At 43.6% G+C, this 25,464-nt stretch overlaps 1 protein-coding gene across 5 annotated transcripts in view; it reads left to right on the forward strand.

Moving 5' to 3' along the window:
* Nucleotides 1–25,464, forward strand: part of cicb (capicua transcriptional repressor b) — a 43,969-nt gene that overhangs the window by 2,663 nt on the left and 15,842 nt on the right. For all 5 annotated transcript variants that reach the window (XM_085471746.1, XM_085471747.1, XM_085471744.1 and 2 more), the window contains exons 2-11: nt 4,238–8,185; nt 21,115–21,264; nt 21,410–21,584; nt 22,195–22,306; nt 22,426–22,608; nt 22,706–22,838; nt 22,929–23,107; nt 23,440–23,578; nt 24,268–24,365; nt 24,465–25,455. In XM_085471746.1, coding sequence (XP_085327872.1) covers nt 4,366–8,185; nt 21,115–21,264; nt 21,410–21,584; nt 22,195–22,306; nt 22,426–22,608; nt 22,706–22,838; nt 22,929–23,107; nt 23,440–23,578; nt 24,268–24,365; nt 24,465–25,455 — 5,980 coding nt within the window. In that variant the 5' untranslated portion in view covers nt 4,238–4,365. The remainder of the gene's footprint in view (nt 1–4,237; nt 8,186–21,114; nt 21,265–21,409; nt 21,585–22,194; nt 22,307–22,425; nt 22,609–22,705; nt 22,839–22,928; nt 23,108–23,439; nt 23,579–24,267; nt 24,366–24,464; nt 25,456–25,464) is intronic.

Genomic DNA, 25,464 nt, shown 5'->3' on the forward strand with positions numbered 1-25,464 from the left:
ATTCATTTCGTAAAAGCCTATTTATCCTTATTGTTGTTGTTTTTTCCCCCCCTCCTGCATACGTCAGTGTGGACAAGTGCTTGTACGACACAATGACTGTGTGACAATATATATAGGTCCAAGGGAGATTTTAACAGGGTATGCATGACTGCACGATGAATTCCTGAGAGAGCATTTAATGTGTGTGTGTAAAGTTTGGAGGAGGAGGAGGGGTGCATTATGGGCTCCTGTGTGTTTATTGGGAGAAACAGCAGCTTTTTGCAGTTTAAAGAGGAGTCCAGTCCAGCGCCGTGGAGACGCTGATTATCTGTCTGTTCAAGATTTACAGCAGCTTTAGATCAGACCAGCACATATTCTGCTATTAACCTGCTCTAACGCTGGAAGGTGGAGACCTCTTGAATTACCTAAATTATGACCGAGCTTCTCTCTCTGCTTCACCCAGATTCAGCATTATATTTTGTAGTACTAATTTTTTGATTAACAATTCATGTTGAAAAGCAACACCCAGGAGGGGATGTTCTGAGTTTCTGGACATGTTTTTTTGGTATTGTGATAGTCTCTAGTAAACAATAAGAGTTAAAGGTCTGCCGTTATTTTCAGGTTAGGGGGTGCACGGCTGAGCGCGCAGTGTGTATGGTGCTTTTGATCTTTCAGCAAGGGATTAGGACATGTGAAACGTTCTTTTTCATTTATTTATGTGGTAACACAGGAATTATAGATGCGTCGTGCATAAATGTATATATTCTTTTTACAAATAAAATCATAGTTCAACATATCTGTGGTGTCTTTAGCAACATTTTTGTGTCATCTGGACATTTCAAATAAGATTTTGTGGAGTACAAGCATGCTTGAAGAATTTAACCCAATGATAAATAAATACACCCGTTGCAAACTTGCACCAAATATCTAACTCTTATGTCCCACGCTGAAACTCCTCTTCACTGCACATAATCTGCTCAGCTGTAGAGTCCCTTAAAAGTTACAGAATGTGAATACACACACATGCTTGCCACTGTCTTATCAGCCAAAGCCTAAAGCATTTTGGAGGGCCATTAGCATGACCAAACGCATTTTTCTGAGCTAAGATCAGATCCTCTCGAGTCATTTACCCAACTAGTCAGTCAGCCATTTGGCCCTCAGTCCTTCCTGTCTTTTCCAGTACTCCAGAGTATCTGTACTGGACCAGCATTCCCAGTCTAGGCATCCGTGTCTAGTCTAATAAAGGGCAAACTTGGCCTGGGAAGGAACATTCCAGCAGTCTGAGATTTTTTCTTTTTCTGGGATGAATGTTTTTTTAAATGAAAAATTTAAAACGACAAAGAGCTTTTTAGTAATTAGGGAGTGAGTAATGTATGTTTGCTTATACCGCCTTTTTATTAGGTTTTGTTTCTGGTGTGTAGTGCACAGTATTTTTGATAAATAAGGTGCATTAATTTCCCTTTGAAGCTGTCAAAGATCGGGATACGTTTACTCTGAAAACATCGAAGAAGTCTGGAAACATTTAATTTAAGCATAAAATAAACAGTGCTCGACTTCTTTTACATACACTTAGGAAGAGTTTTGTAGTTGATGGTAAATACAGTATGCAAAGATATAAATAGAGTGATATACTCAATCTGCATCTGCAGGAAGCCTCGCAGTTACAGTCCATGTGTTAACCTTCACACGTGGCACCCTTGCAGTGAAATAACCAACGTCAGTATCAGCATTTACAGAGGAAATTATGAAGATGTGATTATTTCACTTCTGTCCATCGATATGCAACATAATTACGAGAATGTGGAGTAAATGGAAATTAAAGCCTGTTTGTACAATAAATAATGTTTTGTGTTGAGGGCAGAGGTCCAAATGCAGAGTCAGTGATGAGTGTGTGAAAGACTCAAGTTGTTTATTAGTCATTCAGGAAGAGATGCTTTTCTGCGCTGCAGGAAGTGGAACTGGTGTGTGTCATATTGGGTGTTGTTTTGGCAAACAGATAGTTAACAACAAAGGTCACCTTATTTGTGTGTGTGTGTGTGTGTGTGTGTGAGAGAGAGAGAGAGAGAGAGTAACAAACTTTTCCAGCATCTAGCACAGGAAGCCTGAATGTGTATGTGTAAGTTTGTATCTATTTGTGTGAATTCAGGCATTTGGTCATGTTTGTGAGCTGCTGAGCTCGATCGAGAGGAGCACATATACGCACGTCTGCGTACGAGTGTGTGTGAGACTGTTTGTGCGTGCCATTGTATTTAGCCTGTAATCTTGCATCAGTGAGTGTGCCTGATCCTGTGCCAGCCTTTTAATTTCTCTCATTTTGGGCATATCTTGCCATGGCAGATTATTCCAATTAAATTGTCTTTTTGTACAAATGTGTGTGTGTGTGTGTGTGTGTGTGTGTGTGTGTGTGTGTGTGTGAGTGTGTGTGTGAGTGAGTATATCAGTGTGACATTGACAAAAGACGACTGTGAAAGACTGAGACATCGAGAAAGAGGGAGAGGGGAGAGAAAAAGAGAGGGGGGGCCAGCGAGTGCTAGAATGACAGTGGAAATTCCCAGTGACTATACAAGAACGGCCTATCTGAGCAAACATCCTAAGAGCCACATGCTCCAGCCTCTTTCTCTCTTTCATGTTGTTGGGTGACCTCACGCAGGCCACTGCCAGGCTTCTAGCTCCCGATGAAAGTCAGGAAAAATAAATGCTCGTTCCCAAGTTGATCACATGGCATCAAGTCTGTAACACTTGTCGTGAGAAAGCGGCCCCGTCGCACGTCGAAGTAGCTGAAGCGAGTATAGCAGAGATCTGTGTGCGACTCGAGTGCATTTATGTGTGCATTTAAAATTGACGAGATGAAGGCCTCATTGAAGACTTGTTCCTTCTTTCTTTCTTTCTTTCTTTCTTTGCTGACCTTTTCTTTTAAATCACGCTCACTCAGACCTAACCAGAGTAAACATAGCTCTCAGACATGCTTGACCAGGATTACCTAGGCAGCGATCGCTCATAATCATCACAGTTTAAATCAGCTGGTATCATTAGTAATAAGCTAACTATTAAAAGGTCTTGAGAAGAATAAAAAGAGTGTTTGAGTAGGATTCAGACTGTTTTTGTTTGAGATGCCCTTCAAGTTTATATGTGTGTGTGTATATAAACCCCCTGATGAAGTCTTATCCTGGAGTTTTTTAGGTTAAATATGCCCATCCTGTGAGAGTAAAGGCATTTACAGAGACTGCCTTGGAGTGCTTTGATTATTAGTCTATAGGAGATTATTGATATTTAAAACAAAACCCACCATGTCCTTCATTTTAGTTGTTTTGAAATGTTGTCATTAATGTTATAATCGAGATTTTGTGTTTTGAGTGCACACACTCTGCAGGGATGTGGTGATATGTCGTCCTAAAATAACTAACGCTGTATCGGCAAAAAGATGACATTTACCGATGTCAGTGGCCGATGTTGTGTCACTGAGCTCACTTGTCACATCTGTATTCTGTTGAATAAATGTTCAAAGATAATATGATGATAAGCAGCTATTTATTTATAATTAAAATGCCTTTGTTCCTTTTTTGAGGTAATAAATATCAAAAACACAATACACAAAAAGAAGACAAATATTTTTATCGGCTGCCATACAAACTGTTATCTAAATCTTTGGTATCGGCCCACAGTTTTAGAAAACAGTGCATCCTTAAACTCTCGTTTATACACGTACACTTTATGGACCAAAGTACGCCTACACATCAGGGCCCATTAATGCTCGACGTTGTTGCCCTCGCAAACAGAGCTGGACCACAAAAGTGACGTCACGTTGATGTCATTTCAGCCGGTCCTGCACTTCTTGATTTTTACGTTTTTTTGAAAGCCTTGCTGTCATCGAGTCAGCGCAGTGTTGGCGACTTTTACGCACAATGTACTTGCCAACCCTGCTCTGTACCTTTGCAAGAATACCACCTAACATTTAATGTCAAATTATCTACGTGGAAGAAATTTCATGAGCTGACCGGTTACAGTGCCCATCTTTTTGAGTTTATACACCTGTGGTAGCAGGAAAATCTGATTCCAGATTAAGATTAAGTACTTTTGTCCTTGTTGTTTATGTAGTTTATCTCGAATCAGGCATAAACTAGGAGAGTGAACAGACTTCAGATATTGAGCCAATGTGATAGCCAACATACTCTTAATCGTCATTTTTGTTCTCTGCACTTCTTGGTTATGAATATAATAAATGACCACTTGTCTTCTGCACCTCTTTTTTTCTTTTCAGATTCCAGTACAGAGGGAACAGAAAAAACGGGCAAAAGAAAAAGTGTCGGAAAACAAGGAGTGCTTTGGAAGTAGAAAAAAAAGGAAACGCCGTGCAATCTGCAGGACTTGGTGAGCAGTGAAGAAAAGATGAGGCCATTAAAGAAACACAGAGGGCGTTCTCCCCCGTTAACTAGAGGCAGAGGGGGGAGGAGGAGAGGGGGCTCTCAGCCTCCCCAAGAAAAGGACCCCAGAAGAGTCAAGAGGGAGACTCTTGTCAAAACCACACAAAGCACCCCTTCCAAACGCAAACACGGCCAACCCAACTCTGACAAGGAACCAATCACAAATAGCAATACCCCCATGAGGGAGGAGCCTACTGAACTGAGGAAACCTGTGGAGTCAGCTGAGAATGGTGGAAAGCAAGCAGAAGAAAAGACAGAAAAGGAGAAGATAGCGGGCACAAATGGAAACAGTACTATGCCCGCTGATTCTGTAGCATTTCCTACCTCTGCCCCAGCGCCACTCACCACAGCTACACCCTCTATAGCCACCAGTCACAGCCCCAGTTTAGGCTCAGTTTCTAGTAGGAAAACAGCCACGTTTAAGGCTCGTGTACCCAAAAAAAAATACACATATGAGCACTTTGCCAACAGTGCAAGTGTTACATCTACCATTCCTACCTCCAGCCCTGCTCTCGTAAATAACAGTTACTGCAATATCAACAGCAAAGTTAGTGATAGTGTTAATAGTCCCAATAACCATTTCAAGACTAGTAACAGTGTTAGTAATAGCATTAATAAAAGCACTAACAGTAGTACTAATAGTAACGCTACAAGTGGTATTAATAACATGAGCAGTAACAGTTGTGATGGGAGCCATACTACTTTTATCAATAGCAGTAATAGCATAAGTAACAGTTGCTCAGGTAATCAGCCATCAGTGCTAACTGTGGACAGTAAAGCTACAGAAGCAAACCATTTTGTCTCCATGGAGGATAAAACCCTCAGGACAGCAGATTCCCAGGAAAAAGCGTCCCAGTCTGGGGAAAATGAGCCTGAGGGGGCCCCGAACTCTGTGCGCTCCTCCTCCACGGATACAGCTAGTGAGCACTCGGCTGACCTGGATGTGATGGAAGCATCAGGACCAAGTCTTCATCAGAAGAACTACCACATCCCAGCTCCTCTACACAACTCACACCCTAAAGAGCCCAATCTGTCAGAGGGGCTAGCTGAAGCTCTGGCCAAAGGCATGAAGAACCAGAGAGTCCTGGCTCGCTGTGTCACAAGCGGTGGTGAGGCTGCGAATAGTGGACACTCACGCCCCCCGTCACATATTTTTAGACCAGGGGTGGTGCGTAGGGTGTGTGGGGGTACTGTCGAAGTTCAGCTCCAAGGAGAGGAGACCCTTGTAAAATATCCATTTCATAGTGGAAGTACAATGACGTCGTCAGGGACTGAGAGCACTGTGGATTTTATTTTAGATGCCCCCCCACCTGGCATGACACCTGTAGCTGTTGGGACCCAAGTGTGTGTGCCGTTTGGTGGGGAGGAAGGAGATTCTCTGTTGTACAGAGAGGGGATTGTTACTGAGGTGGACCCACACCCTGGTGTCTCATTTCCTTACCAGGTGCTCCTGAGTGAAAAAAAAGAAACTCTGGGTGGAGGGGCAATAGAGGAGAAAGAGAAAAGGAGCACAAGCAGCCAGGCTGTGTGGGTGTCCCGACAGAGCCTGAGATTACTCACTCCTCCTTGGGAGGTCTCACATTTAGATGGTGGGAGAGCAAAGGAGAGAGAGCGGGAGAGGGAACGGGAAGAGAGACAGCGGCGGGAGGAGATGGAGGTCGAGAGAGAGGTTTGCCAGCTGAGTATTGGAATGGGAGTGTTGGGAGGTGGAGTAAGGCTGGGTCATGGTTTTTCACATGGCGGGGTCATAGGAGGACATAACTATGGAACTGTACATCCACCCACAAATTCCTCCACTGGGACTTCTAGTGCCGTTACCAGCACAGGTCACAGATGCAGCGATAATTACTCTGATCAAGAAAGACAGAAAGAGCCAAACACACCAGAAGAAGATGTTGAGGTGTCTCGTTTTACACACACCGTTAGTCATAAGACAAATCCTGCAACCTCTCAGCACAACAGCATCCTCTGCAAGTCCAGCGGCTATCCTCCCTCCTCCCCCCACCTCTCTGTGGTGAGAAGCTTGGGACCCCCACACCTCTCCACTGTAGCTAGTCCTCAGCCAACTCCATCCCCAGCCTTACTGGGGTCTGAAATGAACAACACCACTTTAAACCTACCTCCATCCAAAACCACTCCTACTCAGACCCTTACTCCTACTTCTGGTGGGGGGTCCTCCTCTACCTCCTCACGCTCAAGGACGCCCCTTTCATTGGCTCAGCAGAAATACAAAAAGGGTGATGTTGTCTGCACACCTAATGGTATCCGTAAGAAGTTCAATGGTAAGCAGTGGAGGAGGCTGTGCTCCAGGGAGGGTTGTATGAAGGAGTCTCAGCGCCGAGGATACTGCTCTAGACACCTGTCCATGAGGACCAAAGAGATGGAGGCTGCAGGTGCAGAGAGGGGAGGAGGAGGAGGCAGCAGCTCAGGGACAGTCACCCCTTCTGACCTCCGGGGAAGAGCAAGCAGTGAGTTTGAGTGGGACGACACATCAAGAGAGAGCAGTGAGGCCAGCAGCAGAGGAGACTCCAGACCCCGACTGGTCCTCCCCTCCCTCCTCCCTCATGACCTGTCGTCACGGTTTGACTTTGATGAGTGTGAGGCTGCCACCATGCTGGTGTCATTAGGAAGCTCCCGCTCTGGCACCCCCTCCTTTTCTCCCATCTCCAACCAGTCACCCTTTTCCCCTGCCCCCTCTCCCTCGCCCTCTCCACTGTTCGGTTTCAGGCCGGCCAACTTCTCCCCGATTACGGCATCCCCGGTCCTGCAACATCGGAGGCACAGACAGCCCAGTGGCACGGGGGGAGGAGGGGGAGGGGGCAGTAAGGCATCATCCACATCTGGAGGAGAAAGGGAGAGACACACTTCAGGCGTCCAACCCACCTTACAGAGTAACCTTACGTTTACAGTCCCCATGAGCCCCAGTAAGCGAAAGCCAGATGCACCTCTTCCACCACCCCTGCCCTCACATCACCATGATTACACACCCAAAACAGAGCTGGATCCTGGCGACCATAACAGCTCTTTCAGAGTGCTGTCACCCCAAACGCCAGCTTTGCATTCCCGCACACACACTCCCACCTTCTCCCGACCCAGAGGAGTGACCACTCCCTCCTCCAGCAGGCCCCCTTCTTCCACTGCTGTCTCCCCTCCTCCTCTTCTGGTGTCCCCAACTCCTCCTTCTCCTCTCACTACTGACGGAGGGCCTCGTCGTGTGGTCCCTGTTTCCCAACAGGCCTTGCGGGACTCTCCTGTTATTGTGAGGAATCCCGAAGTCCCACTGGCAAAATTTACAGAGTGTCCCCTGGGAAGAGGAGGAGGAGGAGTAGGTGGTGTTGGAAATGAGGGAGGGAAGGAAAACAGTTTGTCTAAAGACATCACCCAAACCCACCTGACTACTCAGCCAGTTTCTGGCCTCCAGGTTCCTGTCCCAATTAACGCTGCTGCAGCCGCAGTACCTAATGGCACTGTCCTCTTACGGAGCCCAGCCCAAACTCTGGTGCTCGTGTCCCCAACACCTTCCTCCTTGCCCACCGCTGACACCCCTGCTACTGCGCTGCAGGCCCTGTCAGTTACTGTCAGCACAACCATCACAGTTCCTGCTCCAAGTAGCACGGACAGCTGTGGGGAACGAGAAGAGAACAGGGGCGCAGGGTTTGGTGGTGAGGTCCAGCAGCCAGTTCCCTGTCACCCTTCCCCCACAGCTCTGCTGCCCCTGATCCTGCCAGCGGAAAGTCTTCACCCCGTCCCACGCAAGGACATCATCATGGGACGTCCAGGCACAGGTGAGAATTGGCGCAGATGTGTGGGTGTATTTTGTGTGTGAGGGAATAAGAAAAAGTAAGGGAAAGAGACATAAACTGCAAAATGCAGTTATTTCAACAATAGGAGGAAAAGAGATATGCGGATTAAATATGTTAATATTATCATTTAAGTTCAAGTCAATCATAAAGATACAGATTTATAGATTATTATTCAGTGAAAATAAACTGAAAAATGTTGTTTTATACTTTCTGCATGTTTCAAAATTCAAAGGTTAAGAGTTTAGACTTTCTTTAAAGGATATGTTGTGGTTTTCTAAATACAAATCACTTGAGTTAAACTTTATTCCAGCTTGATTCATATAATTCCTTCTCTGTATTTACAGTAAGAAAATTAACAAAATAGTATCCTATAGTTTTATTTTACTTAACAACCTTAGTATGATTTTTTTTTCTTGCAACCCTAGTATTGTGATGAACTCTCAATGCATAATTAGCACCATTTAGTTTAAATTTGTTTACACATTTTCAGTAAAATTATTTTTTTTTCTAATTCTCTCACTCTTTAAAAGGTATTCTTTTTAATCTGTGTGATTCTGTAGCATCAGTTGCTGACACACACAGAAAACGTGTCGGCTGTGAATGGCCAGAGATGTGTTGTATACTGACGTTGAACCAGCATTTTGCAACCAGAACCCAATAATTATTTCACACAGAAAATGAGACTTGCAGTGAATGTGAAGCTAAATCTTGTGAAAAGTGATGATAGAATTTTTTTTGCATTATCTAGAATTCAGCTGAAACTGCTGCAAACACACACGCTCTCTCTCTCTCTCTCTCTCTCTCTCTCTCTCTCTCTCTCTCTCTCTCTCTCTCTCTCTCTCTCTCTCTCTCTCTCTCTCTCTCTCTCTCTCTCACACACACACACACACACTGATTGAAATATACATTTATTTAAAATCTGTAATTCCAAAATTACATTCGTCTGTCAATTCTAATAGTAAATTGAAAGGAAATAGCTTTGTATTTTGTATGTGTCTCTTCCTGTATATGTACGATATATATGTATATGCATATATAATCTATTTTTTCTATTTCGTTCATCTGAACAATCATCCATAAATCGATCATATTTCTTTTGAACAATGCTGCATAATGTTTTTCTGGTTTACATCATAACGTCCCACTCTCATAATCTGAGAGCAGATGACTGCCATGGTGCATTAGAGGGTTAGATTCACATGGACGTGCCACAACCTGGGTGTGCTGCTGCCCAGTGAAAGGAGCTCCTGTTAGCCATCATGCTGTTGTCCCATATGGCTATCTCGATTTGTCTGTCCACCATCCTCACTTCTGCTGGTAACACTAAACTAAGTGCTAAAGCTGGTCACATGATCCGTGTAAGCTCTGGAGCGAGCACATATGAAACACCAGGTCAGGACTAGACTTGTTCCAGGAGTCACTGCTGATGACTATAAATTCACTACGGTCACTAAAATCACTAGTCAGCACTCAGTGCAGGTAATGAACTCTGATCCTTTGTGGTACCTCTAAGCAAAGGGAGTTTGGTGTATTTTCTAGCGTGTTTTACATGCTGTATGATAATTGCATGTTGCACACAGACATTGTTATGAGAATAGGGAAATTAGCAAAAACAATATTTAAATTGTTCTTGGTTTGGATTTCGCTTGCAAATGCGAATAGGGCAAAAATAATTTCTGTGTGCTAATGTTAGAAAAATGCAAAAGAAGCTCATGGACACATGTGGTTCGCTGTTCTTGTGAGGTCTATAAGGAATAAACTCTATGTCATACAGGATTAGTGTGGTTTGTACCAGAAAGTGTTATATTCCCAGTCATAGACAGAAACTTTAAGTTATACCTCGCTAAAGCCAGGATACAGCACAACAGCACTGATTTGTTTGATTAAAAAGGTATACAAAAGAACGGGGAGAAATAAATGTTGTCACAAGCTGCACACGACATTAACAATTAAAAGCGGGTATGGAGCATGTGGGCTCGATGAGCAGTATGTAGGCCAGTTATAGACTCTTTCCCCCAACTTGTCTTTTATTTAGTCTTTTAAAAAGAGAGAATGAGAATGAAGGAGGCCTCAGTAAAGACGGCAGAATCCTTTTTTTAAAAAAAGCTCAACTGAAATGCATGTTTTGTCTAATTGTTTCTCCTGTTTATTTTTATGAAAAACTCTGACCATTGTGCTTATTATAAGTGCACGTGTGATGTTGACTTCCTGACCCCAGCAGCTGTTATTCTAACTCACTACAAACTATTTCCACTAGCTCTTGCTGTGTGTATGTCCATGCGCTTGTTTGTTTAACAGTGACTCATGTAACAGTATAGCGAAACAAAGTGCGAGCAGCTTTTTTGGACAGGAGTACTGAGGTGGCTCGACTCTAATGTGTGTAGGATATACTCTGTAATTTTCAGTATGTTGTGTGGGAATATTATGGAGTATTATGGAGTACGTGTGTGTGCATACGTGTATGAGAAAGCATTATTCATCAGCTGTTGAAACTAAAAGCTTACTTTTCCGTTGTGTTATATATGGACACGTACTATCAGTAAGAGTAATTCACTTCACCGGGGCCTCTTGCCCTCACCACTGTTCAGACCTTCAGGAGTGTGACAGAGAAGTGGACAGGGAAGGGAGCGCTGTCATTTTGAGTGTACGGTTCGTCCTCAGATCCCCTTTTTTGCAGCTGAAGGGACGCCGGATGAATGAATAGGCTCTCTTTGTGTGAGTGCACGCACACTCGGCTGTGTGCGCGCGAGGATGTTTTCTGTAGAGTCAGAAAGGGTGTGTGAGCTTTTGCATATGGCCGTAGGAGAGTGTGAAATACAACAGGGAAAAAAGGTGCGCGTTTATGTGTGTGTGTGTGTGTGTGTGTGTGTGTGTGTGTGTGTGTGTGTGTGTGTGTGTGTGTGTGTGTGTGCACGCGATCACACGTTTTGCGTGTTTATAATTTGCAAGTACATGTAGGTGTTAGTGTATTCTCATCAGCTTGGAGAATACGAGCAGTTGGTGGAGTTTTTCAGATAATTTTAAATATTGTTTTGTGAATTTGTTATTATTAAAAAGGTGTCGGATAATTTTCCTGTTTTGGAGTCATGGGGAATTGTTTCACAAACGCTAACAGGCACTCTAAACCCTTTGAAAAAAAATAATGTTGACACTCTTCAGCTTCTACTATATTAGCATGATAAGTATGTGAGTATTTGGGTGATAGTATTAGCAATGATGTGGAGTATCAGTATTGTTATAAATTAGCTTGTATTTATAGCAAACCATACTCACACCTGTTAATAAGGTGGCGGAAACATCCTCACTGAAATCCTCATCCTTATCGAAATTCTCATAGATGGGTTACTAACTCAGCAGTGACAACATGTTACAACTGTTTCACGCCCTGAAATGTTTTAGGCCATTAAAAGAAAATAATATGTTAAAAGCTACAGAAGATTAAAAAAACTTTAGATTGATTAGGACTGAACTAAAATTCTGCACCGTAAAAAAAAAAAAAATCCTAAAAAAACAGTAACATTCCGGCAGCTGGGGCGCCAAAATAATACCAGAAAATAACAGAAAATAACTTTCTCATGAAAATACGGTTATTTTCAGTAATGACAATACAGTTTGTTGCCCTAATTTTACATGGGATTTTGCCTTTTTCAAGTGCTTTTAAGCATTAAATTAGGAACATTTTAATATGATTAAACAATGAAATTACCTATAAACAAGGTCAATGAATGCGGCAATATGAATAATAATACTTAAATGTACAGAAATATACAGTTAACAGTTGGTTTAAATAGTAATGGATTGCATTCATATAGCGCTTTTTGAGACCCTCAAATTCCACTTTATAATTCCCCTCTGGCCATCACCAGTAGGTGGTAGGTGAAGTGTCTTGCCCAAGGACACAAGGACCGAGAGTGTCCGAGCCAGGGCTCGAACCGGCAACCTTCTGATTACAAGGCGAACTGCCAACTCTTGAGCCACGATCGTCCTAAACAACAATAATAATAATAATTATTTGATGTAAAAACAGTTTATAAGAATCATTTTATATATTTTTCCATAGCATTACATTTGAATTTAACAGTTCAATCTTCAAATAACGGACAACTAGTTGTGAGATTATGATACATTTGTGAATGTATTTTAACAATCTAAATATACATATGTACAGACAAATACATTTAAAAAACAAGAAAGTTATGTTTTATTACATTTACAGTGATTTTACATTAACTTACATTTGAAATGTAAAATCACTGTCTATTTATGTGAATTTAATGATATTCTAGAAGAACAGTACAAAACTGTAAAATACACAGTAAAATACTTTTACATTACTTTTTTACAGTGTGTGAAAAACCTGATACTTAAGCTGCCGCTACTATTAAATAATATCAAATCTAGCATCCCTTAGATAATTTACTCAAGTGTATAGTTAGTGTGTAAAAATAGAAAAGATCAAAGGGACAATACATGCAATTACTTTATTGGTAATCAGTCCTGTCTTCTCTGCAGTATAATCCTGCACACACGCATCGGTAGGTTGTGTTTTCATTAATTCACTCTGAAATAACACAGCAACGCCCTGCCGCGGGTAAGCTGACACTGTGATGTACTTTTTAAGACGAAGCTGCATATGTTCCCTGTGTGTGTGCGTGTGTATGTGTGTGTGTTTCACCATCTATGAGGTGCTAATGAGGCTTTACATTGTCGTGTCTTTTTAAGCACCCCTGTAACTTCCTGCAACATAAAAACAACAACAACAACAAAAAGCTATTAAACAAACCGTCTGAAAAGGTAAAGGACAAGAGCCGCCTTCTTCTTCTTCTCCTTTTTTTTAAAATGGTGTCACATGTGTATTACATGCAGTGTGTCTGTGTGTGCGCACATCTATGAGACAGACTAACAAAGTGTCAATCACTGGGTACCGGATATGATGTGTGAGCACTAAATGTCTGTTGCCATGGCAACAAAGCAAACATCACACTGATGTAGCTTGTACATAACACAGAATATTCACAAATAGAAAAGGCAGTCCCCCCCTTTTTCTGTGTGTGTGTGTGTGTGTGTGTGTGTGTGTGTGTGTGTGTGTGTGTGTGTGTGTGTGTGTGTGTGTGTGTGTGTGGCACGTGTGCTTGTGTCCCTTTTCTCTGAGAGAAGAAGAACTTCAGCAGGCTCACATGTTTTTACTCTCTAACGTGTTACTAACGGCTCCTTCTTTCTTACATCTCGGGCATCTTTAGTCAACATTCTCAGAAAATGGAAACAATCTAGGATAGCTGGAGGGGGTTTCCTTTAATTCAGGCGTGTAAAACTCATTTTATTTTATGGGCCACATACAGACTAATCTGATCTCAAGTGTGCCAGACCAGTAAAACCACTGCATAATAAACTATGAAAATAAAGCCCTCCATATTGTTCCCTAGGTGTAAAGAAATGCTCTCAGAATATAGCAGCAGCTGCTTCTTCATCTTCTGCTGTTGTCTGTAATTTTGAAAGTTGTCTTAAAATCAGCAGAAAATACGTGACTTTTTATATTTAATGAAAGTTGTAGCCTTCTTTAGTGACGACTTTCATCAGTTCAGCTCTGAAGTCGGTGAAGAAGATGTTTATGGTGGGTTTTTTGTGTATTTGTTCTCTTGTGTCCAGATCACTAGTTCCTCTCTTCTCTATACGACCATGTAGTGAAACTACCTCTCTGTGCAGACTCATTGTAAGCATGAACGTTTTCTTAAAGAGCACCTTTAATTATTAGATTTATATTTGAATATTATTTATATGTCATTATTCCTCAGCATTTTTACCAAATCTTCATAATTCTTTGTCTCAGTGTCACATGCACACGCAGTTTGTGCAACATGGAGTAAACATGTCACACTCCCTTAAGAACACGTGAATACACTTTTTTGCACTGCTGTTCTGCACTTCGATGCATCTTTTTGACGTTCGCCCGCCTTCGTCTATCTCATTTTTGATTTTTTTTCTAAACAATTATGAGACTTTTTTTTTAACCCTTTGCTCCATCGCATTGCAGTGGCTTCGCTTCCCCTCCTTTTACACTTCGCTCTCTTCATCCTGGTCTACCCGGATACGGATACCCGGGAATAACATCCCCACTCCCTCCCGTCCCTGCTTTACGTAACGCTTAAAGCCCTGCATATCCTCCCTGGCCATGGCAACAACCACATCTGGATCACGCAGCCCATCTAGACTGGCACCAAAGCAAATGTGAAGCCCTCAAGACTTACCACAAAAGTCATGTGCAGTCATAATCCTGTTTCCTGATGGACTTTGGGGAGATTCTCAAAATGCATTGGTGCACTGGGAGTTTGTAGTCTGAGGTGGCTCCAAGACTTTGAATGCATGTAAAGTTAGAGCGATATTGAGATTTGTTACTGCTTCTTTAAGGTTTCTGTCAAACCCACATTCATTATTCTTTTCAGGTGCTCCTCATATGACAAAGTTTACAACGAGTTTGTAGTTTCCTTCACAATTTCTTCTCTGTCCTTCATCCCACTCTCCTCCTCTCCTTTCCCTTTGCATCTCTACTTCCACAGTCTATGCACTTGCTTTCTGGTTTGTTAGCCATTTATCTGCAGGCTAGTAGTGCCCCCAGATGGTCAGACACATACATTACAAGTTCCCTCACTCGGTTGATGGAGGGATCTGGGTCTTAACTTCGTGTTTCACATATTTTTCCTGCTGCTCATCATTTGATGTTGGTAGCAGTGTTAATGAGTCTTGTAGAGCCTTTTGCATTGATTCTATTCAATTCCCTAATGTGTGTCATTCATCAAAGTAATCACTGAACATAATCTGTAGTCACAGTTTTTTTTTTTTTTTTTTTGTCTAACTTTCAATGAAACTGGAACAAAATGAGGAGCGAATCAAGCATCTTAAGAAAGCCCCCACAGAGCCGTCCCTCCTGGTATCCGTATGCCACATAACAGCGATTGGTTTATTTTAATGCAATAGGTGGTGATGGTCAGTAGTAGAGTTGTGACCGCGGGCGACATGGAGAACCTGTGCCCAACATAGCTGTTGCCATGGTAACTGCAAAAGACTGGTGGATCGAGTTATAATTGGACGGAGCAAAATGGTGGGTTGTGGGAGGGAGAGACAGAGGACAGGGGTGGAAGATGAATTAAGGGATGAGAGAGATGGGATGGGAAGAAGGAGCGAAGGCGGTGCTCCGCCTGCACAGTGCCAGTGTAGGTAAAGACGAGGAGGAGGAGGAGGAGGAAAAGTTTCTCGTGTGATGTCACGAGGCGTTTGACAGATGTAATTGGGGGGTAAAGGCATGCACACATATGCACATGAAAAGCATGATGTCTGTGAGAAGAGACAGCACATGAAAGCTGCTGAACACCTACACAGATACTGCACCGCCAGCACAGCAGCAGGGAGAGATGGTGAAGCCAAGCTTTAGGGGAATTTCTCTTTTACTGTTTGTCTTCACACCTTCTATCTTAGTCTTACCAGTCTGCACCACTTATCTCTTGTTTTATGTGACTAAGTGCTAAAATTCTGTGGTTTCCCACCGTGTTGATTTCGCCTCCCTTGCATATGCAGCTTCTTGTGCACGCGATCAACTGATTTTCTTATCTGCACATCTTTTGCTCTAAAAAGGTATGACGGCCAGAAACCGTTAATCTACTTTTGTGCAAATACATGTGCAGTATTATTACAACACTAAGTGAACTGGAATTGTGCCGTACTCAGACCAGGATAAAGGAAAAACCCATTATTCCGCTCTGAATAATTGGTCAGTTGCAGTTCCAGTTATGTTTACCCAGGGTTGCAACCACTGAACAGCCACAGCAATCTTTCATCTCCACCCCTAACCCTCTTTCACTCTTTTTTCCTTTTCATTCTCTGAGCCAAGCTGTCCAGCATCCCCTCCTTAACACACCATGTTTGCTTGATTGACTTGTTGAGAGTGCAGTGCAGTTGATAAGCTTTAGTCTCTTAGTCTGTGTCAGTGATTAAAGTTTTGTATTTTCCAATTACATTTTATTTATGTTTCATTCTGAATGTTTTGAATTCAGGTCAGTTTCAGTTAGTTTCCAAAGTGGTTTTGCTTGTTTCAGTTTAGTTTTTACTGCTTAGTTTTAGTTCAGTTTTTGTTAGTTTTTCTATGTAATTTCTAGTGTTTTTAAAGATTATTATATTGGACGTGTGCCCCAGGGATAGGTATTATAATACAAGCCCAAGACTTTACAGAAATAGTTGATTTGGTCATGTAGACCAGCGGTCCCCGGGCCTCGGACCGGTACCGGTCCATGAGTCGTTTGGTACCGGGCCGCGAGGGTAGAGGCTCAGGTGTGAAATGTATGGTTTTCAGGGTTTTTATCGGTTTTCAGCGTTATTTTGTTATTGTTTTTATCGTTAACTCGGTTTTCCTGGGTCTTTTCACGTGTGTTATGAATAAATCTTCTTTTTCGGTACCAGTACTAGTTTTATTTTGTTGTATTTATCCGCGACACCTTAAAGGCCGGTCCGTGAAAATATTGTCGGGCATAAACCGGTCCGTGGCGCAAAAAAGGTTGGGGACCGCTGATGTAGACACTCTGATTCTAAATAAATGTGTCCATAAAATACTCGTCAAACAAGTTGTGCTTTTCAGATGTGACGAAAGACTAAAAGTAAGGAAATGTCCTCAATACCCTTGAGTTGCAAACATTTCCAAATACTCTTATAGAAGTGTAACCCAGGACTTAGAGGGTTAACTTTTTTACTACTAAGGGCAGCTGCTGCCAGTGTGTCTCTCAGCCTTATTGGTCAGGTCTCAAGCTCCCGATGTGCTGACTGGCTGCTGGTGATAAATTCAGTCCCTCCCAGTATTGTATTTGTCTTATGGAACCATTAAAAAGGCTGAGAAGCAGTTCTTGCCTCAGTGAGAACCCACATCACAAATACCCATCCTCTTTCTATCTGTCTCATCAGTATAATGTCTATAAAATCTATTTAAATGCTTCCCCTTTGTCTGCCCCATCTCAGGCCTCTCACACCCTTCCTCCTTTTGAAAGAAGTTCTGTTTTCACAAGTTGTTTTCTCTCCACCCCCCATACCTCCCCCCCCCCCTCTCTCTCTCTGGCTCTCCTGCTGAAAATGACTCTCAGTCTATTTTTACCCTCTGGTCCTCTCCAATGTTAGTCTGTTCCACCCATTTTTTCCTCTCTTTCTAACCAGTCCTGCTCTCCTGTTTTCAATTCTCTTCTTCTTTTCTTTCACTTTTCCTCCTTGTCCCTGTGAGTGTTGCATCAGAACATTTTTAATTCTGTCTTGGAGGAGGCACATTTGCATGATGAAGAGATGGAAAATATTTGAAGAGCTTTTTATTGGGGAAAATTGCACCACTTGCCTCGTGGCTCTTGGCTGTGTTTCTGAAAGCAAACGTGTAGCATCACCAGAAAATGGTTATATGTATTTCAAATTCCTTTTTCGAATGATTTATATTTCTAACTTGTAATGACCCTGCATGCTTATCTAGGTTTATTGGGTGAGGGTATGCATTGCAATCTTGACCCCAAAGTCCTCATCAGAGTCCACCCCCTGTGCAGATTCCCTAGAGAGACCGAAGCAGCGTGACAGGTAAAGCGCAGATAGCACACTAGCGCCTCCCTGCATGTGTGGTCTTTTTGTGTATTAAAACTGGAGCCGAGCATTAGCAAGGGGGCGGAGCTTCTCTAAATTCTGTTAAGCTATCGGTTGGCCTACATCTGAGTGTCGGCGTTTGATACGCGCTTTCACCCACCACTCAAGGTTTACTACGACTCCTCCACCAATGAAAGAAAGAAGCACAAAAATACTCACTTTTGAGGCCTTACACGGACTCCAGCTCGTGTTCCCATATCGATACAGTGAAAATATTTATTAACTATTATTGAGTATTTTAAAGAAGCTTCGAGATTAGAGGGAGAAGAGGTTATAGTTGTAACGCCGGGTGTAATTTGCATATGACTGGCATTCCAGCGCACCCTTCCGCCAATCAGCGTGCGCGGCGGGTAGATGACGGTTCGACGCCAGGGCGAATAGCCGAATAGTATTCGCCCAGGGGGGGCGGGACAAGGCTGGGCGAGGTTGACAGGACGAGAAGGGGAGGGGTACGAGTACAGGAGGTGTGTGTGGGGGGGGGGGGCAAGCAGCCTAGTTTACAACAAGAGGAAGAGGAGGGAAAGAGAAAGAAAGGGCCAAGGCTTACGCGCGAGAGAGAGCGAATGAGGCAAAAATAAGGGAGTAAACTCGGGCTGGGAGGTGTGGAGATGTGATACAAGGACTTTTCTGGGCCAAAACAACACGAGTAACAGCAAGTAGTCAGCGGACTGGACGGTGTGCGCGCCGATGTCGTCCGCACGAAGTGGCTAGCTAACCTGCTGCAGACAGACCGACCTCTCAAACGGCTATCACCCAGCGTCGCGGGGTTTAAAGCCCCCACCTCCTTCCACCACCCCCCGCCGTGTTCTGGTCCTGTACTGGGGGGGGGGGGGGCATCTACAACCGGTCACTCTTTTGCTGCCTCGAAAGCTTGATCGAGGAGGAGTAAGAAAAATACAACAGCAACTGCGATTCATCTCACCCCCCTCCCCTCCTTCCTTTTCTCCTCGCTGACTTGAGCCAGGAGTCCTCACCGTGGTTGCTTTCATCGCTGTGTTGTAGTCTCATCAGTTGCTAGCTAACGTCAGGTTTGTGGCCAGATTCGTCAGGCAGGATAGGAACTGCTAAATCGGAGACAGTACAGGTGGTTTTCTCGGTAATCAAACTGATGGATAGCGGGATTGTGAGCGCAGGGTGATGGATGAATGCACCAGATTTACGGTAACGATGTCTTCTTATGAGTGGGAACAAATACAACTAGTTCGGTGTTTCTTTTATAGGTGTTAACTGAATTGCCTGGTTAAAACAGGTGGATATCGTAATCCCGAGGGGGGTGGGGGGCATATATCAGAGAAACAAGTTTCGGAGTAATGCACTTAACAGACAGTGTTATATTTGATGTCAGTACATTTGAAAATAGGATTTTATAGTTGCGACATGAAAATAATTGCGTTTCTTTTGCCCGTGTCTGTGCGGCGGGTGCACGACCAGGGGCGTTCCCGAGAGGTTGGTCCAATTTGGAGCGGTGCACTTGAGGCTCCGGTTATTGCAAGAGGCAGCTAAATTTGCCGTGATTTCTTTACCCCCCCCCCCCCCCTTTTTCTTTTAAAATGCCCGAATCAGCAAGTGTTGAAAGTCGGTGTTGAGGGAAACGGCGAACACTTGGACATTAAGCAGATTCACAGTAGTTGGAAATAGAAGAATCACTTGAGCTGTGATCAGCCCACTTTGCTTGTTGGAGCGCTGTTTTACCCTGATCGATACGGCGCTCTGTAGCTGTGCGAGTCCGGGACTTCATGTGCTTCTCAGTACCTGCCCAAAACCGTGTAGTAGCGCAGAGCACGTTTTGACATGGCCCAGAAGGACTGCGTAGTTTCCGGGTGGCTGTATCAATCCAGGCCGTGGATGGGCTCGAGGCCTTGTTAACCCCTTCATGCCCGGGCTGCTGTAGTAATGTAAACAAACAGGGAGAGAGGGCATCGGGGGTAATTAGACCAAAGGGAGGCGGAACCCTGCCTTCGATCATAATCGTCTTTTTTCAGTGGCTCGTCTGTACACCGCTACATTCGCACAAATGTAACATTATTTAGTTTTTTCTTACGAATCGTTTACAGTACACCCTGTCCACTGATGTTTGTTCCGTGTGCGTTATTAGATTGCGGCATACTGCGATACGGATATATGGACTCTTATCTCGTATTTTAGTTAGGTTAAAAATAAATAAATAAGGATACCTCTTGAAGACCTCATCATGTCGGGAAGTGATGCAGTTATTCTTCTGAATGATGGCTGCAACCTGTAGGGATGAAAGGGATCCATACACACTATGAGCTTCCCAGATTTTTGGAGTAAACATGTTCTCTTACCTGGATATCTACATGTTATAGAAGAAAGATTTTAAAAGGACTCATTATCATTACGTTTTTAAAAAAAGATTTTTTCTTTTGAAAACATCAAGGATTTCTTTCAACAATGTTCTCATCAGAGAATCCTCAGTATCTTCGCCAAGGATTAAGCATGTTTGGTTAGTCCATATCTTATTGTTTACCTGAAGTGTAATGCAGGTACACAGTGTAATGCCTTTCTGAGTGTTTTTGTTAATGTATGAAGCATTTTTATCTAGAGTTTTTCTTTCTTTCTTTCTTTCTTTCTTTCTTTCTTTCTTTCTTTCTTTCTTTCTTTCTTTCTTTCTTTCTTTCTTTCTTTCTTTCTTTCTTTCTGTAAAGGAAATAGTGAGTTATACAGCATTTGTCTTATTTATGACATTTGGTAATGGCTTCTGTTCTCCATTCAGCCTGTTATTGGGAACAGAGAGTCCTTTTGTACATCTGCAGTTTTTGGAATGATTTAACCAGTTTAGTGGATGGAGGTCTGATCTGTTACTGTGGCAGTACTGATATTACTGGTAGCTTTCAAAGCACTGGTTCTTTCTTATTCTGCCATGTAACCACCGACCTTTACCTATTATCCCAGATGTTATCCAGCCTGTGGTTAGATGGCTAAAATGCAAGATGCTACTGTGGCCAAAGTACTACTGCAAGAAGTACTCTGTTGTTGTCTGTCTGATTTTTAGTATTTTTTGTTGTTTTTCCATCCAAAATAATATAACATTTGTGCTTGATCACATTGTAAACTAATTGGTCATTGAGTAGGAATGCGACTGTTGTGTAAGTGTTACAGTGACTCCTCTAAATAAGTAAGCTGTTTCTTGATTTGTTAGTACGAATGACAGATTGTTTTGAATCTGAATTCAAGGCAAGGCCTCATATTGTGAATTTATCAGGTAAATTAATCTGAATTCCTTTTATCTTCTGCAGTGTGGACCAATGTAGAGCCCCGGTCAGTGCCAGTCTTCCCTTGGCATTCATTGGTCCCCTTTCTGGCACCTACCCAATCAGATGCTACTTCTCAGCCAGGAGAGGGCCAGCACCCAGTCAACCACCCTCAAGCAGCCAGTCTGAAGACGGGTAATGTTTATATTAAGACTGACCTAGAAGCTGTAAGGAGGGGGGGGGGGAAAGGTGTTGTCACCAGTTTCGGGTTATTTTCCTTTGAAACTTCAGCAGCATTTACTGCTTTCTTTGCCCTGAATAATTTGTTGTTTTTCCTCAGAGTGTCAGGGGGTGGCAGCGCTGCCACAGGAGCCTGCAGAGGCACCTCCCACTGTAGAGAGAGGTCCCCCATCAAGGCCTCCCCCTGCTTCAGATGAGCCGCCTCCAGAGAAAGAGAAAGGAGATACAGAGAGGGAGAGGCCTGACAGTGAAACTGAGAGTGATGTGGATGACCCGTAAGAGCAGCTTGCTTTCTTTCTTTCTTTCTTTCTTTCTTTCTTTCTTTCTTTCTTTCTTTTCACTGTATTGGGATTTTGTGGGTAAATCTGTCAGGCTAAAAGAACACAGAGAAATAGAGGTAGCACAAACCCTCATGTTTTATCTGTTAAAGTGGTTATGTATTTGTCCAAGCCAGCTTTCACAGTAATTTTCTGTGTGGTGCTGTGTACCCACACATACAGTAAGGGAGTGTGATATTTTCTGTATCCTTGCGCTAATTTGGGCAGAAGAGCTCAATGCCAGAACAAAGCAGATGGGAACAAAAGCATTCCATCTCTGGTTTCTATCACTATATGAAAGGCAGTGGCCAGGCTGTCAGACATTGAAATGGATTAGCTATCTGCTGAATCTGCTGCTGTATCTCATGGGAGATGAACTACTTGTGCTCAGTGTCTACATCTCATAGACTCGCAGCCTTAAGGTAAATAATACCTGATGTTAAGTAGAAAATTACCGGGTTTTTAAATATTAGAGATGGAAAGAGAAGAAGTGCTAATGGGCCAGCCTCCATGCGGGTATGGAAAATTAAAGATTATAGACCCAGAGATGTTTTTCTGTCTCCTTTAGCTTCCTTCCAGGAGTCGTACAAGAGCAGCCTCTCTCTACATCACCAGGAAAGAGACGTACTCAGTCGCTCAGTGCACTGCCCAAAGATGGAGACAAGAGCAGCCCTGGAAAGGTGGTGTTTGTCTTTTTTTATTTTTTATTCACTGCATCCACAAAAACACAATTCTCAGTGTGTCCTTAATTAAGATATGTCACGTAATATCTGACTGTTTTTCTTGCTCACTCTTTCAGAGGGAGAAGGACCACATCAGGCGACCAATGAATGCATTTATGATTTTCAGCAAGCGCCATCGAGCATTGGTTCACCAGCGTCACCCGAACCAGGACAACAGGACAGTCAGCAAGATTCTTGGGGAATGGTGGTACGCTCTAGGACCTAAAGAGAAACAGAAGTACCATGATTTGGCTTTCCAGGTATCCAGATACATACAGAAAGATGTACATAATTTTAGAAAAATGGTTCAGTCGTATATCAGTTTAGATGCATACCTGTCCCTTCTCTTGGTCTCAGGTCAAAGAGGCCCACTTCAAGGCCCACCCAGACTGGAAGTGGTGCAATAAAGACAGAAAGAAGTCCAGCTCTGAAGGTCGTGGGGTACCAGGGAGCAAAGACATCAGAGAGAGGAGCATGTCTGAATCCACAGGTTGGTCAATATGCAGCATACATTTACAGAGATTCTCATATGCCCGTTATTCTTCAAGTCCTTATCAGTGATATTTTTGCCTTGGGATAGAGCCCCATTCTGTCGAGCTGAAGGGTGTCAGTCCAGGACTGGTGGGCGTGTCCGAGAGGACTACAGGAGAGGGCCATGCGAGCCAGCTTACTCGCCCCAGAGCCTTCTCCCAAAGTGCTGTGCACAGCCTGGAGCGGAGTGACAGGGGTAATACGCAAGCCCTTGCAGAACTGGCACAGGTGAGAGAGGAGAACAGCTCATCAACTGAGAACGTTGAATATTGAATGTTGAAGCTTAGTATTTTCTTTTTAAAGAATAAATGAAAGGCAGCCATTACTGCTACCAGTGCAGTCAGAAATTTAAAGATGTGTTTTGTGAATTCATTTTGTATTCCCAGCAATAGAAGATGTTTTCTACTTTTGCTTTCCACAAACATGAAAAAACTGTTTTGGCAGTAGGATGGTGCATTTTCAGTCCCAGACTGGCATCTTGAACACATTTAACACATTGCTACATCAAACCCAAATAAGGTTACAACAAGAAGGTCATCCTAATATGTCTTTTGTCTCAGATGTGTGGGGATGGTGGCAATCAGTTCTCGAGCCATGCCCCTCCTTTGGCACAGTCTCAGCGTGGGGTCAGCGAGGACATGACCAGTGATGAGGAGCGCATGGTCATCTGTGAGGAGGAGGGAGATGATGATGTCATTGGTGAGAAATGAATACTACTGTGCTCATGCAGCCATATTAGATTAGAGCAATTAATGTGTTAGTAAACTGCTTCCAGCAGCACTGAACCACACTGCGTATTGTCATCTTCTGTATGTTTAAAAAAAACAAAACACCCACTCAGTACTAAGAGGTAATGTCAGCAATTAGTTCCTTGTGAAACAGTCACATGTTGTTTAGTCTCTCCTGTTATTGGCCACTTTGACATTTCAGATTTTAAGAAGTGAGAGCAGTTTCAGACATGCCCCAATTATCTGGTTATTTAAACGGTAATTATGAGCAGCTGAGTGTGAAAAACTGTTCACGTCAGCTTCTCGCTTGTAATTACAAGTCTGAAGTTTCAGGTATCACTGACATTAACAATATCCTTGCTAAATGGCTGCAAATGCACATCATCTGGGATTTGCATTAGAAATAAAATAAAAAATAATACAGCGAGTTCAACCTCTTTTGAAAGGGCTTAACTCTGTAACAGCAAAAATGGCTAATTAAAGTTGTCTAACTGGTCTGACTACAAGATTGCAATGCAAGCTGACAACCTTGGATAAAAGGTGTTCTCTGCTTTCTCCCAGCATTACATGAATGCATCACAAGTTTTCCCTGACCTTTTGAGTGGATGTTAAATTTTAAGGAATATCAAGTGTAGCTGGAGTGTGTGCTTCTTTCCGCAGAGGACCCTTATCCCAGCAGCTCCATAGACCTCAAGTGTAAGGAGCGTGTGACTGACAGCGATAGTGAGAACGGTTCGGGTGATGAAAGCGATCGAAAGGTAATGGTATTGATAGCTATCAGTTTAACACACACAGATTTCTTGAAACATTTTAAAGGTGATTATCCTGTGTAACATCTGTATATTTGTCCTTTTCAGAGAGTTTTTGCTCCAGTCATTTGCTCTTCTGCTTCCTCCTCTTCCTCACACCATACTCCTCATGGTAGGAGTGTCTCACTGTCCTCCTACCCCACCACCAAGCGCTATGATGAGGGGAGATCAGGAGGGGGAGCATTTATGGACCACAGGAGGAAGGAAAGAGCAGAGGGAGAGAATAAGGATGCATTTGGAGGGGAGGAAGGTGGAAGTGGGCAAGCCACTTCTCTCTCCCTTTCTTCTGGTCAGTCAGTCATGTCCACTTCTCCAGCCGGAGGGCCTCTTCCCTCATCAGTAAGTTCGCTGGGGGCGAACCCACTCCTTAGGGTGGCCTCTACAGTGGTGACCAATGTGATGCGTCCTGTTATCAGCACACCGCTCCCTATCGCCAGCAAACCTAGAGATGGAGCCACTTCATCCAACCCTCACCCTTCCGAAAGGAAGTCTCTGACTCCCCAGCAGCAGCCGCAACTCTTGATTGGTTCAGCTTCAGGAGGCGGGGCCACAGCCACAGGGGGTGGGTACTATTCTTCGTCATCACCCAGTCCAGCTATGGGTCCAGGTGGTGTAGTGACTAATTTGGTGTTAGGAGGGGCTTTGCCTCCCCAACCCTCTATACAGCTTGTAACCCCCTCCCCACAACCCCAGCCATCTCAGCCGCAGGCTCTTCCACCCACTGCTGTTTCAGCTCAGCATAGCCAAACCAACGGGCCCCTGCCTCTGCCCCTGCTTCAGCCCCAGTTCCTTCCTGCTTCCTCCCTGGCACCCCCTGGGAGTAAGGCCATCACTCAAGTCCAGTACATTCTGCCTACCCTACCTGCCAACACCAACCCAAAGAGTCCACCTCAGCAGCTCAGCCAGCCAACCAGTGTCTTCAACCTGCCCACAGCTCCACCGACACATGTGTCCTTGGCCAATGGAAAGCAGCAGGGTACAAGTCCACTGACGGGATACACGTCCAGCCCAGCAGTAGGAGTCGGCCCAGGAACTAGAGGTGAAAGCT

The sequence above is a fragment of the Copadichromis virginalis genome, linkage group LG11 (genome assembly GCF_057382275.1).
Source record: "Copadichromis virginalis isolate Kocher_CV1m ecotype Utaka linkage group LG11, C_Virginalis_male_GT1.1, whole genome shotgun sequence".
NCBI lineage: Eukaryota > Metazoa > Chordata > Actinopteri > Cichliformes > Cichlidae > Copadichromis > Copadichromis virginalis.